The 17,176-nt window shown below is 38.4% G+C and overlaps 4 protein-coding genes across 19 annotated transcripts in view; 3 read left to right on the top strand and 1 right to left on the bottom strand.

Annotated features, from left to right (window-relative positions):
- The window catches only part of LOC111253430 (uncharacterized), a 440,857-nt gene that overhangs the window by 350,278 nt on the left and 73,403 nt on the right, over positions 1 to 17,176 (top strand). The window lies entirely within an intron of this gene.
- Coa8 (Cytochrome c oxidase assembly factor 8) lies at positions 2,661 to 4,985 on the top strand. Of its 5 annotated transcripts, none has more exons than XM_086992767.1 (5): positions 2,661 to 2,702; positions 3,028 to 3,177; positions 3,638 to 3,756; positions 4,029 to 4,217; positions 4,828 to 4,985. In XM_086992767.1, the coding sequence occupies exons 2-5, from the start codon at positions 3,067 to 3,069 to the stop codon at positions 4,955 to 4,957; spliced, it is 549 nt and encodes a 182-aa protein (XP_086848893.1). In that variant the 5' UTR covers positions 2,661 to 2,702; positions 3,028 to 3,066; the 3' UTR covers positions 4,958 to 4,985. The 5 variants fall into 5 exon arrangements, with proteins under 5 accessions (XP_086848893.1, XP_022668521.1, XP_086848892.1 ...); XM_022812786.2 differs by having other exon boundaries at positions 2,933 to 3,177; XM_086992766.1 differs by having other exon boundaries at positions 2,681 to 2,699; positions 2,933 to 3,177.
- VhaAC39-1 (V-type proton ATPase subunit VhaAC39-1) lies at positions 5,416 to 9,137 on the bottom strand. Of its 2 annotated transcripts, none has more exons than XM_022812781.2 (3): positions 8,874 to 9,137; positions 7,352 to 7,523; positions 5,416 to 6,917 (listed from the first exon to the last, which is right to left on the bottom strand). In XM_022812781.2, exons 1-3 carry the CDS (start codon positions 8,992 to 8,994, stop codon positions 6,161 to 6,163), a joined length of 1,050 nt encoding a protein of 349 aa, XP_022668516.1. In that variant the 5' UTR covers positions 8,995 to 9,137; the 3' UTR covers positions 5,416 to 6,160. The 2 variants fall into 2 exon arrangements, with proteins under 2 accessions (XP_022668516.1, XP_022668517.1); XM_022812782.2 differs by lacking the exon at positions 8,874 to 9,137 and adding an exon at positions 8,753 to 8,776.
- LOC111253427 (deoxynucleoside kinase-like) lies at positions 9,459 to 16,776 on the top strand. 4 transcript variants are annotated; one of them, XM_022812783.2, is made up of 6 exons: positions 9,459 to 9,869; positions 12,920 to 12,987; positions 14,164 to 14,459; positions 14,627 to 14,744; positions 15,052 to 15,192; positions 15,649 to 16,776. In XM_022812783.2, exons 1-6 carry the CDS (start codon positions 9,755 to 9,757, stop codon positions 15,772 to 15,774), a joined length of 864 nt encoding a protein of 287 aa, XP_022668518.1. In that variant the 5' UTR covers positions 9,459 to 9,754; the 3' UTR covers positions 15,775 to 16,776. The 4 variants fall into 4 exon arrangements, with proteins under 4 accessions (XP_022668518.1, XP_086848890.1, XP_022668520.1 ...); XM_086992764.1 differs by having other exon boundaries at positions 12,909 to 12,987; XM_022812785.2 differs by lacking the exon at positions 9,459 to 9,869 and adding an exon at positions 12,375 to 12,713.

The following is a 17,176-nucleotide window of genomic DNA, read 5'->3' as shown; positions in this document are numbered from 1 at the left end:
TATCTTCATCAAACTTAAGTGACGCGTTTGGTTCTTTGCCTATTATGTCTGAGATGACTATTGTCACCTTTTGAACGGTGGATCAGTTTCATTAGAAGCTTTCTTTCAGAAGCTAGTTAACTTCGGAATAAGTGAAAGCTGAACGTAAGACTAAATCCAAAACGAAACTTAAGTTACCGGTTTCTTAATCCTGACAGCATTTGAACTGGTTCAGCTTGATATTTAAATACTTAAGCTCGCAAAGTTATCACGAAAACGAACTATACCAAATCAAGTTTGTTCGATTGAGAAGTTATCTAAAGACTCCTTCGACACTAGTTAACACACTTAGAGGTGTTGAATTTAGTGATTCGGTGCCCCGAATTATGATTGCGAGCACGTTCCTGCCACAATGGCTTTTTGCAGTACTTGATTAATCTGATTTTTACATTTAGCGCTTTGTCAGACAGAAGTTGTCGCATCATCCCCGATCGTGTCAAAATCGTTTGTTTATAGTAAACATTCGAGACTGTCCTCAACTCATTAATCTAAAACGCATACCGAATGGTATATTGAAGATCGAAGACCCAGATAAAGATTTATGAGCGGCACAGTGTAATCAGATGTTTTCAATCGTGATAGATTTTTCCTTATTAACATATTATAGCCAAATGCAAGCTGCCTGGGCTAACCCGTACTTATAATGTATGTTGAGAAACGCATTTACTTTAGCCATGGATTGGATCAAAGTCGTTTACAAATACAGATTGGCTTAGCTCTATCAATACGGTCCACAAAAATACATGTGTCTCTTTATAGATACAAAACATACATATTGAGTACCAACTTCTTCCTAGGTCCTAACTCAGGAAACAGTGACTATTTTATGTGAATTGTGTGTTTAGCAATTCATGTGCATAGGCCAAAATATTAGCACATACATTGGACTTTCGAATGGTTATTGACCGTTAGCTAGGTTTTAGGTGGACCGTTTTTCTGGCCTTGAAGTCACGTGTATCAGGTAACATGGGTCGGCATTGACGCCATTTGAAAGCTGGGATTTGGCAGTAGTGGATTTGTTCAAATTGTTGTAAGGACTTTATTCGAATTTAGGATAAAGCTCCTAAAATCTGTAGAAGTCTACTACATTTAGCAATTTTCTTACGATAACACAGATGCTACCATGAGAAAAAAATTCTACTGCTTATAGTGAGGATGCGTCCTCGTCGATTGCAGGCTAATCACGGTTCTATCGCTATTATTTGGAAATTCCGATGTGAACGATTATAGCTGTAATGGTCGTAGAACGATTTGGTAAAATTACTGTGAAGGTTCAGCAATAGCGGTCTGTGAGTAGCTATGATACCGCCAAGGAACTAAACATGGAGCACGGAACAGCTTTAAACCATTAAGCTATAAAAAAAAAAGCTCAATGTTTTTCTGCGACACGAATTGACGCAAAAATGACGCAGCGAAATCGAACCATTTCGAACGAAGTGGGTAGTCACGGACGATGAAAAGTAGATCATAGAAAATAGTAAAGTACAAATAGAAAAAAGCAAAGAAAAAGATCACAATCTGTGACAAAGTCCAGATCACCGCAAAAGAGGGTGATGCCGTGCGTGTGGTGGAATTAAAAAGAAATCGCGTATTATATGAGGTGCTGCTGCTGCTGCCGCCGCCTGGAAAAATCATTCACTCGGTTTTTTCTAAGAATATAGAACGTACTCCGGCGGGGAGGCTTGGGCTGCTAAACGCTTACGTGAAAGGAACAGGATCAGTGGTTCGAGCTTTGTTATGGAAAGGTTGTACATGCAATGTTTTATAAAGTCAAAATATATAGAAATTATTTTGATTTTAAATCTTTTATATCTGGCGGTAACAAAACTTTATGTATCGTTTGCAATAGACATGTGGACCATATTTAAAAGTCAAGCGAATAACTTTAGTACATGGTGCTAATTGGCTCTTTTCTATCACCTAATCTTTCGCTTTTCTTACACTCAAACTAGAATGCCCTGAGACTGAATTCCTTACACGAACGAAAACCATCCATAATAGTCGGCAAGATAACTGCCTATATATTAAACGCCATTAACAAGGAAACGCGTAGACAGATCTGATTCGTTGCTGATATCTATGTATGCTCTTTCCCATGTACAACAGTATACATGTACATATTGTTAAATATACATAAATATACATAAATATTGTTAACTAAAGGAACTTTCTAAATGTCCTTTTTACACAATAAAATTTTTTCGCTTCTTCAAACGATATTTTCAGGATAACCTACGTTTATTTATACGTATTATACAAGCTTACTGTATAATGAATTTCCTTTTCTTTTGTTATCTGCTGTCCGGTAAGGAATCAGAACGGTTGTATCACTGTTTTTTGTATATACCCTATCCCCCTCACCGTCTACCAGTACCTTGTCAAGCATTGAACATTTCAAAAATATTATTCTTCCTTTTTTTTTCTACACAAACAATGACACGAAAATTTCAAAAGCGAATTAAGTGTTTTTCCAGAGAACGATATTTCTTATTTAGTGAAAGGCACAATTGATTAGGGTACTCTTGTATAATAGATACGCATTAAATGAACGCCCTTCCTTGAAGGAATAAAAAAAGCTAACGAAAGAGTAAAATGAGTCATGTATTTATTTACGTTTCGGGTTGCAGACGATGCGCAAATAATTCGAACCCAGCTGGAAGGTTGTAAGTGCGTTTTTACATTTGCTACTGAAAATTGCTACTAACAACGACTCTGGACAGTTTCAGTCATAAATAATGATGGACTTATGTTCAACGTCCAGTACGTAATTGCTTGCGGAAAGACATCCTCGCTCTCTGTGTTGTTATTAAATTTCTCTCAGTTGAAAAGTCTTCGAGATCTAGCAGTCTTCAGTTGAAGAGAAAATTGCTTTTTTTTTGGTTTTTTTTTACAGACAAACGCATTTACTTAAGAAGCCTCTTTATTAAAAATCGCTTGCACTACTTAAATGGCTTTAGTAGACCTTACGCTTAACTGTCACTTCCTTAGTCAGTTTTGGATCAGTGCCGTTTGATAAAGGAACGAGAGATGTCTTTAGTCCGGCAATTCTCATCGAAATTGAGACGGGGGAAAGCTGAAATAACTAAAAATCCCGAGGAGCTTCGTCGTCAAAACCGCCAAAGAGCTATCCATGACATAGTAAGTAAGATATCCAAATTCTATCACGACCCCGCATTTTTTTAGGCTATATTGCATTTATCGATGACGACAATTTGTATACTGTATTTCCAGTTGGCGATTTTCCATTGAGCCAAGTGATTGCATTGTACTGATTTTTTCGATCATAATGACGACTGGATATAAGGGAATCTAGCTCATATAAATTCAATCAAGGCTTTTCATGTCGTTTAAACTTTGGAAAGCCAAAATGGACGTTAAAAGCTGTTCACGTTCCCTCCTAACAACACCGCCGTGGTACGTGGCATCGTTCATCGATTGTTCATACGAACTGCTCGAAAGAAGAATCAATCTGAAATCAATCGAAGGTATAGCAAAGAAAGGTAGATGTGAAGTTATGCTATCAGTGTTAAATTATAGAAATGAAGAGGCGTCAATTCCCATTAACGATAATTGTTGTGAACTAATCCTATGCTTGCAGGATCTTCCTCGCACTTTGTTGACTCACACGGTCGTGGCGCCTCCTCACAGCGGATCTAACCTTCGGCGAATCTATATCAGAACCCCGCAAAACGAGACACTGGCCGAACGGACTTATCGGTAGGTTTATTAAGCTGAACAGAAAATGAATCCGCTCTTTATGTATTGATTTATAAAGAGGATCAATTTTTTGCCTCTGCTCTAGGCAGTTATTGTTCTATTTATAATCTATTTATGACCATTTTAGCAGATATTATTCGTTCGCAAGACAATTCCGAAATCATAACGTACGCGACTTTCAACGCAATGCACAACATGCCCATCATAACAGGATATTTTAGAAGTTTCACTGAACTCTGTCCTTCGTGCGGATGATGTCTGTTGTGCTTCAGGGAGGCGTACGACGACGTGCAGCGATGGAATCAGCATTACTGGAATGAACATAATCAATTGTTTCAACAAGAAAAAGCTCGCTTCGTTATGGCCAATAGCTCGAAACAGAATTTGCAACCTCTGGACGCGAAGAGAATGGCCGTTTTCTATAAACAGTTTCTTAATAACAACCAAAAAAAACACTGGAGGTAAGCAGTTGCTTTCTCTTTAATTGATAATAGAATTGTTACTGATAACGTTCCCTCCAAAAAGAGGATCATTACGTTAACCATGATATATTACTAGCTCGAAGAGACTTTCGGTGTTTCAAAACTATGCATTTTTTGTCACCTGGTTATTCGTTAAATATTAGCGTATTCTTCTGATGTCTGGTACTCTTAAGATTGTAGATTAAGTGATTAGCCCAGTAGTTAGTAAAATTTTTCCATAGCAAATGCAAGACGTTCTCACTAGCATTATTCGACCAAAAACGAGATGCATAATCGGTTCGGAAAAAAAAACTAAAAAAGGATCTTTAAAGCACACTTTTTCAGTGTGAAATTTCTGGAAAAACAGAAAGGGCTTGTTGCAGCCGTTCTATATGGCGGTAACTCTAGAATGTGCAAGCCTACCTTATCGGCAGCAATGTGGACTCTGCGCCAACACAAGGCAGTCTATAAGTTGCGTTACGTTGCCTCTAGAGCATTTTGTACCCTAATTTATTGAGCAGCTAGGATCAGGAGCTTAAGATCATAGGTATAAACCTATTTATAAGATGTAATAATATTGTGGAATGATGTTTTCTTTTTTTCTTTTCAGTTATAATTTAGAGTGGTATCGCCGACACTTCAGTCTATTACCGCTTGAATTTCGTGCACGTTTATCACGGCTAAAAATCACCTTTTTCGGGAGTCGAGAAAAAGGCCGAAAAAATAAAATTATTTACTAGGTTTTTGTAATAAAATTGTAATTCTTAATTACTGCATAATTCTTTTCCAATTTTTACAAGGTGTATGCTTATATATTAAAGATACATATGTCTTCTACTTTATATCTGGAAAAAATGTGCCGATAATTTATTTTCGTCGCCATATGCGTGCGTGTATTACTGTTATATGATAATGAACCGTCTTGTCAGTTATAAAGGCGGTGAGACAATGCATGTGCGTATTAACCTCGACATTTTAAAAAAATCATCAAATTTATCATTCGAAAGAGAGTTGTAGCAGAGCTTAAGCTTCGTGCTGATGTAACCGCTAATCTTAAACTTCATTGTACAGTTACAGTTTAATTAAAACCCTATGCTTGCAGAACATCGAGACTGATAAACTGGCGATGCACCAGCCGGTTTTGACAGTGTTTTTTCTACTTCTATTGTTATAGCAATGGAAAGGGAGGAGCCAAAACTCACTGGCATATTTTATCCAGTCGTACTTTATTTATCCTTAGACCTCATTCAATTTAACATTTTCGTTAGACCTTACTATATATGCTCACGTTGTATATGTGTGCTTCTTTTCTATACCATGCCGTCTTCAACATGTGTGACTGCATCATTACCTCTAAAAGTTGCAGGTGTTTTACGTTGTAACAACGTAAGGGATTTGACATCGCCACTAATTTCAGAACAGACTCAAAGGCCGCGACTTCAAAATAGCGCCTCTATATATTTCAGTCTGATAAGAGCCTCTTCACACGCTGATACATGTATTCATTCGGAGCTGCAAACTTATGCTTACCTCATCGCTGAGCCTACTCATCTTTCTTGTCCCTCTTCATTTCAACCAACTATCGTTAATAATTGTTATTCTAATAATAGTACTATTTATAAACAAAAACCAAGGATGACGTGTCGAAAAACAAATCATCCATACACACATAACGCATCCTAATTCGATAACCGCTTTTCAGTAACAGCTTCGACTTTTCTTCTGTTTGCCTCAACGTCTAATTTTCCTGTGATTACTGCTCGGCCTCGTATTGGCATAATTCAGTCTTCGATGATGCAATTCTGTTCAACTGACCTAGCTAACCACAACTACCCCACTTTATTTCCCACCCCTTGTTTTCGGAGGACGCGATGCCCGTAAAATTTAATGTGTAAGACTTCTGCTTTTGACGACAGTACACGCTAGCCTGCCATAGAACGAATCTAGGGCAGAATAGGAATGTAGTTGTCAATTTTGGATCGGTGCCTCTGTGCAACGCATTCAGCGATCCAGACAATGTTTCGCGCCTCCTGCTCCTTAAGCTTGACATATGAATAGAAAACACCGAAGTGGAACTGTAGCATGAACGAGTTGACGTTGAGCTGCACCTCGAATTCGAAGAACTTGTCTTCGAGCGTCTTGTCTCCACTTTCATTGCCAGCGCCTTCAAACAACGCCTTATATTCGGCGTAGTAGTCGGCGACCATCTTGACTTGATCGTAATCTTCGGCTTTGGCTAGCGCCGTCAAGCCGTCCGGATGAAGTTTCCCACAACGAGGGAATAACTTCATCCTTTCGTCCCGTTCGAGCTCGGTGCCGAACGAATTAATCGTGATGGTGAACGCACGGCGATCGGCCTCCAAAGCAAGAATTTCGCACATTACTTCGGCCGTTGTTCCGCCGATTTCCTTGCAGAATTTGTAGAACGCCTCGAGGTAGGCTTTGTACAGGGTATTACGAATGATCTCGATGTTCATTTCATCGAGATCATGCTCCGAGATACAGTCCTGAAAGAACGGAGCTAACGGCGTATCGACAATGACGGCGTTATATAGTTCAGCCGGATTCTGCGCGATGTTAATGGCCTCCATCTGATCGAACGATCCAAGCGGGTGGCACTTCGAAATCAGCTCCGAGATGGGCCGGTGGTGAAGTGTGCCCGTGATAAGTAGGACGATGTTATCGATCATGTACGAGTACCTGAGCGTTAAAAGAGGCGCGCGTTATTAAATAATCAATAAGTACTTTACTAACCTATTCGTGTAGGGTAGTGGAAAATGTTGTCGCACACATGGCGTCGTATATATGTATATATATACGTATATATATGGCACATGACCATGATTCTAGAAAAAAACGCCTACTTAATTTCTGACAGTTACCAATTTGTCTTTTGCCGTTCTATGTTTATAATCTTAAATAATAAATTGTAATTTATTTTTTTATACACCCGTCACGTTAACTTAATATTGTAACATATGGATAGCTAATATTGAAACTTTATGGTTATTTTTTTTTCTAACTACCAGCGTTAATTTTTAGTAGGGCGCACGAAGCGTATTTGTATCTCAATTTCTAAATTAACTACATTAAATACGCTATAATTACGAATATATTGTAGGTAGTGAGCATACGTTATGTAATCCAGAAACGTGGCTAGAGGTTCAGTAGCATGCGTACGTATGTGCTGGAACTCAATGACGAGCTTTTCACGAAGTTTTTCATCCATCGTTGATACAGCCAACGGTGACGGCTCATTTGCAAGAAAGTTGCCATAATCTGTCGATTGCAGGTGCAATTTCATGTCTGAAAACAATGAAACAGAACACAATTAGTTAATTCGAAGACGACCTAGAACGAGTTACCGGAACATGATTTTTGCCAGGATAAATGTGTGCAAAACAAACAGGCTTTACGAAGAAGCCCAAAATACTTGACAAATATATCATTTAAATTAACGTCTATCTAGAAGTTTTCTGATTTTTCTGCGTGAGCAGAAAATTTAAAGATCACAACCCAGTCGAGAATCCAAAAACCCTTCTTCCGTCGACAAAGATAAAGGGTACACAAGAAAAAAATTGGAGCATGAAACAATATTACTGTAAAAGGAAACTACTTATTTCGCACTTAGAAAGACTGTTACTCTCATAAATTGAGCGCTTGGTATAGTCTCGTAGCTTGCTATAAACGCTTACTAAACTAGTTGTAACAGACAGTAATGCATTTTGTGGAAGTTGACTTGTGTTCAATGTATCCAGTGGTTAAGAAAGCATGACGAGGCTCGAGTACTAGTTTTTTTAACATATCGTGTCAAAAATGTGAGCTCTTTAGATAGCCTGGATTCGAAATCCGAAACACGCTGTTAAGTGTGGAGGGGACCGAATACAAACGCAGTACCGATTTAGTAATTCTAGTAAAGTACAAATGGGAAACAGGAAAGGCAACCGCTTTTCCTGTTCCCCATCTGCTAAAGTCTCCAGGCAGAGCTAGGAAAGCTAATTTGGAAACACCATTTAGCATATTTTTTTAAAAGGAAACACTCTAGGAGAACTGAGGCAAAAAAGTACTTAACGAGCTAAGAAGTAAACGTGAATATTTCTTACTTTCATTTTGTTTTGTCCTAAAATAGACCGGCGACTAGCGTTTGCTCGATTCCATCGGTACGTATACCCTTAAATAGTGTATCATCTATCTAAATACTTTTAAAAAGTTCTAACAATAATCAATTAAGTGTTGAATTTATGTATGTAGCTTCACTGTCGACCTCCACATACGGGAACATGTCACCTACGTTGATTAAGAATTGGTTAATATTATCTCTAATAAGATATGAATCCATAATGTTATTACAGATTGCAGTTAGGATAACCTATGCCCCCCACAAAACCAAGCCACAATCTAAGCACATGCGATCGTTCATAATCTGCAAGGAGTACTAAGAGATGATAAATGCTTTCATTTCACCGCTTTCCAATGTAAAATCTATACTTGTCTTTCATGGCATAACGAAAAGAACGCCTTAATTAATTAAGTACTTTTGTAACAGATGAAAAACTGGCTGTATAAGTGCCATGGAGCTTGACGATGACGAGTCCAGTATGTTCCACCAGTGACTTTTGGTAGATGGGAGTTCAGCACCCCGGCTGAACAACTCACCCTCTAAGGTTTCGCATTGCACCAGATTGAGATAGTCGGCCTGGCGAAGGATGCCCGATTTAAAGCCGCGCACTAGGCCTTCCAGATAGCCAGCGTGCATATTAAAGAGGATTTCCAACATCGCTGTGGTTGTTGAAATTGCTTCAGTAGAAAAGAACACACAGGTCGTTACACAGTGCTGTATCTGTGAGAGCTTTTGACACTAGTACCAACAGTACTCGCCGTGTGGCAGCAAAGAAACCTCTCTGATCATATGACCACAAGATGGCGCCCAATCGCCGGATGTCAGCTGACTACCAACGTCGTCGCGCGAAATTTTGAACCCAGTTGTAAGCTATCATATCTTTGCTTCTGCTCAGTGGAACGTTGGTAGGTGCAAAGAAATTAAGTTTGGGCTAAAGCAACACTGTAGCGTACATACGCTATACAAAAAGGAAGAATGTATAGAGAAGATATTTTCTACGTAAGTACAACGCTACGTGCTTATCCGTGGGTGAAATTCATTGCTGCGAAGGTTAGAGATACAAGAGTCCCGCTGTATAGCGATAGGCTGACCTCACATTACCATTCCGTTCTACCTGCGTTCCGTCGATTTGGTACTGGGTGACGGTTCGCGCACGGTGATTTGTTGACGGTGTACGGCGCGCAAGCTGTTAAAGATCGCATTGAGCTTTCGCTGTTGTTTACGTCATTTATGGCAAACTTGATACTTATGGCGGTGTTTGTGTAAGAGAGGGGAAACTCTGGTGATTAGGGTGTTTTCGGAATGGTACATTTTGTGTGTTTTATACGAGCATTATTGTGATATCATAGAATATAATAGTCTGATTAATCGTTGTTGTTGTTGTTGATCAAAGTTTTGGGTCGAATAATATCATAAAATGGCTAGTGCGGTAGTTACTAAAGGCCTGAGGCACCTTGCCAGAAGTTTCGGAAGACAGACCCATTTTCTGACCGCGAGCCGTCGTCTCGTGCAGTCGTTACCAAAAATGCAGAGTAAGTGAAAATTGATATGAATAAGAACGTATTATATAATTCATCCATATAAAAATTACACACATAATGCTGGCACACCTTGAATGTGTCGCTCAGCACGTTTGTATTATAGCTGTTTAATGGCAACATGTCGCCAGAACTTAACGCTGTAGAAACGTTTGTTTGACTTTTTTTTTTTTAGAGAGCCGCAGATCATACTTGATGGATAATATTGGACTCATATTACAATGAATTTTGAGAATTTTATATTATAGGTTCTGCTAAGTATGCGATCTATTAAAGGCGCTCACTCATTTTATACATTATACATTGCATTACGTTTAGAGCCAATAAATAACATTGCAGTATATCCATTTTTGACCTGTCGTTGGGTCAAAGAGACCTTTGATCTGGCTCACGTTTGTTCATGTTGTAGGAGATGTTCCAGTGCTTTCATCGCGATCCTGCTCAGGCAAAGCTACTGTATACTTCCGGCATAGATTTACATTAACTAATATTGAAGCTCTTTAATAAATATATCATTGCTTTAAGATGCAAAATGAATTCTAATTTTAAACATAATTTTCAGTCAGAAAAATTATTTAACACATAAAATTATTTTGCTATGAAAATTCGAAAATAAATTGAAAATAAATATCATTTATACGTTTAAAGATACTTTGAAAATCAAATACTTATAGTCAAAGCTTACTAAATATTCTTTAAGTACGGAAGACCTGGTTGCAAACAGGGCCCGGTACTCTTTGAAATATAGCCTTAAAAAAACATTAACTTAAGTGCTATTAAAGACGGTGGCTGGGCAGTTCTTGCATCTGAACTTGTCCAAAACTCTATGTTTAAGTGTGAACACACGGAGCTAAATTTTGTTTACAGAACCCATAGGTGATAAAACTAAAAATATGAAAGTAAATTATTTAGAACAGACTGTCCAACCTTAAGGTAATACTCGTTATAGTAATCGTCGTCCAGTATAAAAAAAAGACTATATATATAAATACCACATATCAGAATGACGCAATAGACATTTGGCGACGTTTTTTATATTCGAGATGCACTTGTACCTGCTGGAGTTGGAGACCGATTACTCAGGTGTCGTCACTCGGGCTTGTAGCAGGCGAGTCCAGTAAGATGGGAAACTGTGTGTAGCTTAGGAATATAGGCTCAATTTTTGCACCGTACCGACGGAGACAGCTTGCCGTATAAACATTGTGAAGGTTCTACTTCTAGAAAAAGCGTGAAATGTTAGTTCAAACAATTAGTCTCGTAGAAGGCCCCTGCAAAGGTGAATAGTGAAAATGTGAGAAGTGCAATAGAGGCTGACCTACCCCAAAGTTCACCGGTGTAAAGTCTCAAGCGTAGTAAATGTAAAAACATTATATTTGCTCGCCTCATTAAATGCAGCATAATTCGAGCAGGCATTAAAAACGGAGACCCAGATGTAAATGCAACTGAATTAGCGGGACATCAGCCTAACGAAAATGTGCAGCTGCAAAAGCTTATGATTAGTGTGTAGTGATGATACGCAGATCTTATCCTATATAGGTTCATGAGTGCCTACTCCGTTGATTGTAGCTGAAGTATACAATTGGAAATGATCCAAAAAGTTCCCAAGGTAGTCAAGATTAGCTAACAAAGTAAATCGTTCTTGTTCCACGACAACGCTTGAGTACGACTGGAGGCTTTTTATCATCCCATCACACTCGTCACGCATTGCTGCCACAGATTACCGTTACAAAATTACAAGAACTCGATATAATGACATGGGAAATAGTTTAGTTCTCAACATAACGCCAAATTGTGTTTCATAGATTCTCGTAATCCAAACTTCTATAGAGCGGAGTAAACAAGTCATCTTTGCAACACCAAAAAGTCATAGATGGTGCATTTCGATTGAAGAAAAAAGAACTAAGCATAATAGAAGGTTAAAGTAGACTGCGTCAAGGTGCAATAAGGTAAATAACTTCGTTTCAATACGCATTTATGAGATCATCTATATTGTCTGATAAAGCAATTTATAGCTGTTTTAATAACTAACGTACGTGGTTAACTTCAGTAGAATCCGTAGAATGTTACAGTTCGGCAAAAACTGTGCTAACTGAGATTAATGATGTCTGCGTCTGCCCAATTCTATGAAGTCTGAATTTTACATGGTGTTCCTGTATATGATGAAAGTAAACCGCTGTATCTAATAATAGTGGATCGATAGCCTGTCTTGAACGGGCCGAGAGTCCTTTTTCAAGCTTGGCATTGTTCTGATAATGTCAATGCTCTTCGTATAGCTTTAGACCACAGGTACAAAATCATATTACTCAATCTACTTCACTGTTTTAATCAATAATAAATACACCTTGAAGAACTTCGTGACAGAAGTAATTAAGTTGGCTGTATTTTCGTAATTCATTTAGTATTGAAATTAGCGTTATTGACTGTATTGAAAGTATTACCTATATTCAAATGGCTGTTAAAACGAACTGTTGCGTTCATGGTTACAAATTGCTTCGAAAGATGTGGAAAAAACGTCGATTAGCTGTCAACGTACAGTCGCCATAGGCAAAAGTAGGTATTATCTAAAAGAAGTCCATATTGCATCATGGCGTGCATGAGAGAGATTCGAGGCTGAACGAAGGGGAGAGGAGGCCAAGGCATTGAGCGGAATTTTTTGGCGGGAATGAGCCTCCCAAATGCGGTTCAGTTTGCCGCGATAGTTCATTCAGTCAGCTGTTGATAGACAGAAGACTGTTCCGTCCTAATTCGAGCTAGCTGAGGCAGGACCAGGCGAAGACTTTGAAATACGTCACAGAACCTTTCTTCGGAGCACGCATTTGTGTCATTGAATTAGAAGTGGTGAGTGCAGCACACCATGAACGAAAATCGAACGCCAGGTATAGTGCAAAGATGATACAATAGTTTTATATATATGGAACTACTTATAAAACCAGGGGGTGCTAATGCTATGCGTGCTCGAATTAGTATGTCCACGAGCCCATAGTTAAGTAGCAATTCATTTGTTCTAACAGTTCGTCGTTTGTTCTATTTGAGCTTCTTGGCAGAACTCATGGAGAACTACTGTCCGAACGTTTCACGTCCGATAGTCAAGAAGACCAATCATCCATTTATTGTAAGTGAAGTAGTAACAGGTGCAGGGGGCACCAGGGTTCAGGTATCGGCCGAGAATCGTGTAGCTGACACAATAGTCCTCATGCATAAAAGAACACAATGATATTTTTATACATTTGTAATGGCATTGTTGTTGTTATTACTGTTCAAAAATACCAATAGCATCTTCGCAACTTGTGTGCCCAACCCAGTTAGAAATGAAGATTGCAGCAAAAGCAAACAAAATCCAGACGTAACTGTATAATGTAGACGACTGTCTCACTTCGTCGCGTCAGAACTGAGCAAGAAAAGCCGACATGACTGTTTGCGTTTCTTAATTGATCGGTGCTCATCGATCACAGAATGTGAAGATCTAATAATACCTGTCATGACAGTATGTCTAGACCTGAAAATATGTTTGAATTAGCCTAATTTACAGTTCCTCCAAAAGGACTAAAAATATCGACATCTATGTTCATTTTAATAGATTTTGTTGATATTTAACGTAGGGTTATATCCCAATTATGTAGTCGTATGGAACTAGTACAAACAGTGCTAGCGAACCGACCGGCGCAAAAACATCGCGGCGTTTATCACGCTAATTTCGTAAATATTTAGGACGTTTGCAAGTCTAGGTGCGACTAAATACGATTTTGAAAAAAAATTGAACTTTCCATTTTTATATACTTCTTATAAATCCACGGGTTCGCATCGATCATTGGTTATGAGATTGCCCGTAAGCCAATGCATTTTCGACTCTCTCAGTGAGACACAGTGAGGAGAATGTTGGCTAACTTACGAGTTAGAAAAAATTCAGGAGGCCTAAAGCACGCAGACCTAATAAGCTTGATGCGCGCAACAACTGACGATATAGTTGGAGGCAAAGACTGTACGGGTAATCAAGTAGTACAAACAGTTCTTTAAGCTAGCTAAATTAGTGCCAATGTTCGCAGTAGATCTTTTTATCAATTGTATTTACTGTATAGGAGAGGATGCGTGAAAAATTTTGCTAACGAAGTCACAAATGGGGCTGATTATCTAATGAACCTAATAGGTGACATTGCGTGGCTTGATCACACAGTTACTATTTCTAGGTTGAGGGGTGAGACAAAGATGAAATCCACCATTGATTGATAAGATAATTTAAAATGCTGCCGATTTTTTTAATGATAAATTTGTCGTATTTTTCATTCGACAGATCCTGGTAGAGGGTAATATTGGCAGCGGCAAGACGACTTTCCTTAAGCAGTTCGAACACCTTCCAAACGCAACCGTTATTCCTGAGCCCGTGAACCGATGGACAGCTGTCGGTGGACAGCACAATCTGTTACAGCTAATGTATGAGGAGCCAAAAAAGTACGCATTAGCATTACAAACCTATATTCAGCTGACGATGCTCCAGAATCATCGTCATCCTGTAACAACGGAATTCAAGTTGATGGAACGAAGTCTACACAGTGCGAGATATTGCTTTGTGGAAAATCTGTTTCGCAGGTACTTTTTCAAATTGGAACAGGGCACGGAATTGAAGAAAGTTTTGTAACGTACTAGATTGGCTTCCATTAGATGTGCTGGTTAGGATAAACAGAGATAGATTTATTTATTACAAGAACAAGAGCATTTGCAAATAATTTTGCGATATATTTGTTTGTGAATTTCAGTGGTGTGCTGAGCGAGGTAGAAACATTGGTTCTCGATGAGTGGTTTCAGCATTTAATAACGGCTGAAGCTGCCGCGTGCAAGGCTGATGTGGCTGTCTATCTCCGAACAGATCCTGAGGTAGCGCATTCTCTCCCTGCAAAATCTGTCCGACGTCGTTTAACACTGACGCATATATTATTCCTTCGTCTAGTAGGTTATATCATCTATATTAACTATACATCAGTGTCCATACACCTAAAGAAATATTATCACTTCGTATTTAGAAAGCACTTGTTTTTGATATCTTTGAAATTATCGTGACGGTTATTAGGGAGGCGAACAAGAAAAATTTAAACCTATAATCAAAACAAATTGACACGTTTCCCATATTTTTCCACATCGTATAGAAACCAATGACCGATTGACGCCTGTTTGATTACTGTAGGTGGCTTTAAGGCGGATACAGCTTCGTGCACGTGAAAGCGAGAAAACAGTTGGATTGGACTATCTGCGTTCGCTGCATGAACTTCACGAGGAGTGGTTTCTGAAGCAGAGTTATTTTCCTCTCCCATGCGAAAGAATTGTGGTACGTGAAATCTCTATCTATATTGTAACGAATCTAAAAAACGGTGCTTAATATGGTGGACCGGTATTATCGTTGCTTGATAGCCTGAACGTTCAAGTCTGAATCAGTGCATAGCTAAAATATTTATAAAGGTCGACCGCTTACTACCCAGCTAATTGAATTATTCAAATATGAGGGTAGGTGAAATGGTGATGCTCTATACGAGAAAGATAGTGACTAATTTCGAAAATGATTGATATATTTTTTTAATATCTTAAACAGTTTATGACGGACGTTAAATATATATGTAAAAAAAAAAAAAATGTTCTATTGAAGTGACACGATTGAATTTGACGCTTTAATCGTTCTTCAGGGGCACATTGTTTGTCTCGTATGAGTTTTACCATAGAAACGTAATATCTACCACGTTCAATCGAGTTTAACCGATCCGTTCCTGTTTCATTTTTTTTTTTCTAGTGTATCGATGCAAATCAAACAGCCGACATCGTTCGTGACGAATTTTATCGGCAAATGAGCCGATTCAATATCAACCCTCAACATCGTCTCACAAAACAAGGATGCAACACCATAAATGAAGACTAACTTATCCCATGAGTCGTTTCATACAGGATATGTGTAGACTTCGTGTTAGATTTTCAAACTTCTCGACTGTATGAGACTGGCTGAGTATACCTATTACTAAAGGTTGACCATAAACCGATAGGCTAATAAGGACGCGACAGATAGATGCTTCTCGCCTCATGTGTGATTGTTTCGTGTACAGAAAAATTGAGACGTTGTTATACCTTAATAACTGCATACTATCACCATCAAAACGGCAAGCTGCAATTCATTTTAGTGGTTTGTTAGCTTCTTCCATTTGTCAGCCACAGAAATAACTCCTCTGTTGTAAGTACATGTTGATATGTAGAAACATAAGGCCCTTCCAGGCCGTACCACCCAATGCGATTAGAACGAGTTTAGCAATGGTCATCAATACGATCACACGTAATTGTACGGTCCTGTGTATACCGATGCACCAATTCGTTCAAGGCAGAGCAGAAATAGGCAAAATCTATTAATATATATCTATCTATCTATCTATCTGACGTTGACGTGCGTATTAGTTCATGTGGGTTGCAGACCCACAAAAATGCATCTAGACATATAAAGTGTACACAAAGCAAGTATTTCAAGTATTGCTAACATTTTTTGCATGTTTTGTACTTAAAGCTTTAAACCGTGCACATATTTACATGAAGAATAGAACATAGAAATGTGGATATTCTTTTTGTAGTAGGCCAATCAGGGTAATTTTGAAAAAGTGGGGTTCACTATACTATAGAATACTTGGAGTATCATTGGTTGGATTAAACTGAATGGAAACGTTTTAAAAAATGTTTGCGTAAGTGAAGCTCACACCGATCTGTTTAGGCTATAATTATTAATGGCAATTAGTTGAATGTTAGTCATGCCGAGATAACCTTCTAGAGGATTGAGCTTGACGAAGCTTAGAAATTATAATTTCCTATAAGCTATACAAGAAGTAAGCATTCCTATGCGTTCGGCACTTGTTTTTCTGAGAATAAACTAACGCGTCTCTGATTATATATGTTTTGCTTTAAGCATTTGCTTTAAAGCAGACGCAAATGATGAAATAGTGATGAACCATTGCTCGAAAGCGTCATGAAACTGAAGTAATTCTTTGCAAATCAGGGAAATTGACATGCCTCGAAGGCTTAAGATGAATATAGCAGAAAAATAGCAATTGTTTTTTTTATAAACAAACCCATAACGGTCCAAACAATCCCTAAGTTACCCATACTGTACCGTACATGCCAAAAGGGTTGCTCAAGGTAAGATCTTTATTGTTTAGAATAGCCTTACCCTTTTTATATGCTAAGCTTTATTGGTGGATTCGATATATGTTTGTCCCAGTATAATGTTGCGTATTTTTTGTTTTATAATGCATTTTCAGCTAACTTAGCTCACAAAAAAATATGTT

This window comes from Varroa destructor, unplaced genomic scaffold (assembly GCF_002443255.2).
Source record: "Varroa destructor unplaced genomic scaffold, Vdes_3.0 BEIS01000006.1, whole genome shotgun sequence".
NCBI classification, from domain to species: Eukaryota; Metazoa; Arthropoda; class Arachnida; order Mesostigmata; family Varroidae; genus Varroa; species Varroa destructor.
This window is presented reverse-complemented; position numbering and strand designations above follow the sequence as displayed.

What these genes read in the sequence shown, in the direction of transcription:
- Coa8 (XM_086992767.1), top strand. Translation starts at nt 3,067, where the DNA reads ATGTCTTTAGTCCGGCAATTCTCATCGAAATTGAGACGGGGGAAAGCT. An exon ending in CTGGCCGAACGGACTTATCG is followed by an intron (nt 3,757 to 4,028) that starts GTAGGTTTATTA and finishes GTTGTGCTTCAG; the next exon opens with GGAGGCGTACGACGACGTGC. An exon ending in AACCAAAAAAAACACTGGAG is followed by an intron (nt 4,218 to 4,827) that starts GTAAGCAGTTGC and finishes TTTTCTTTTCAG; the next exon opens with TTATAATTTAGAGTGGTATC.
- VhaAC39-1 (XM_022812781.2), bottom strand. Translation starts at nt 8,994, where the DNA reads ATGTTGGAAATCCTCTTTAATATGCACGCTGGCTATCTGGAAGGCCTA. An exon ending in GCAATGCGAAACCTTAGAGG is followed by an intron (nt 7,524 to 8,873) that starts GTGAGTTGTTCA and finishes CATTGTTTTCAG; the next exon opens with ACATGAAATTGCACCTGCAA. An exon ending in ACGTTTCTGGATTACATAAC is followed by an intron (nt 6,918 to 7,351) that starts GTATGCTCACTA and finishes TTTAACGCTCAG; the next exon opens with GTACTCGTACATGATCGATA.
- LOC111253427 (XM_022812783.2), top strand. Translation starts at nt 9,755, where the DNA reads ATGGCTAGTGCGGTAGTTACTAAAGGCCTGAGGCACCTTGCCAGAAGT. An exon ending in GTCGTTACCAAAAATGCAGA is followed by an intron (nt 9,870 to 12,919) that starts GTAAGTGAAAAT and finishes GCTTCTTGGCAG; the next exon opens with AACTCATGGAGAACTACTGT. An exon ending in ATCTCCGAACAGATCCTGAG is followed by an intron (nt 14,745 to 15,051) that starts GTAGCGCATTCT and finishes TGATTACTGTAG; the next exon opens with GTGGCTTTAAGGCGGATACA.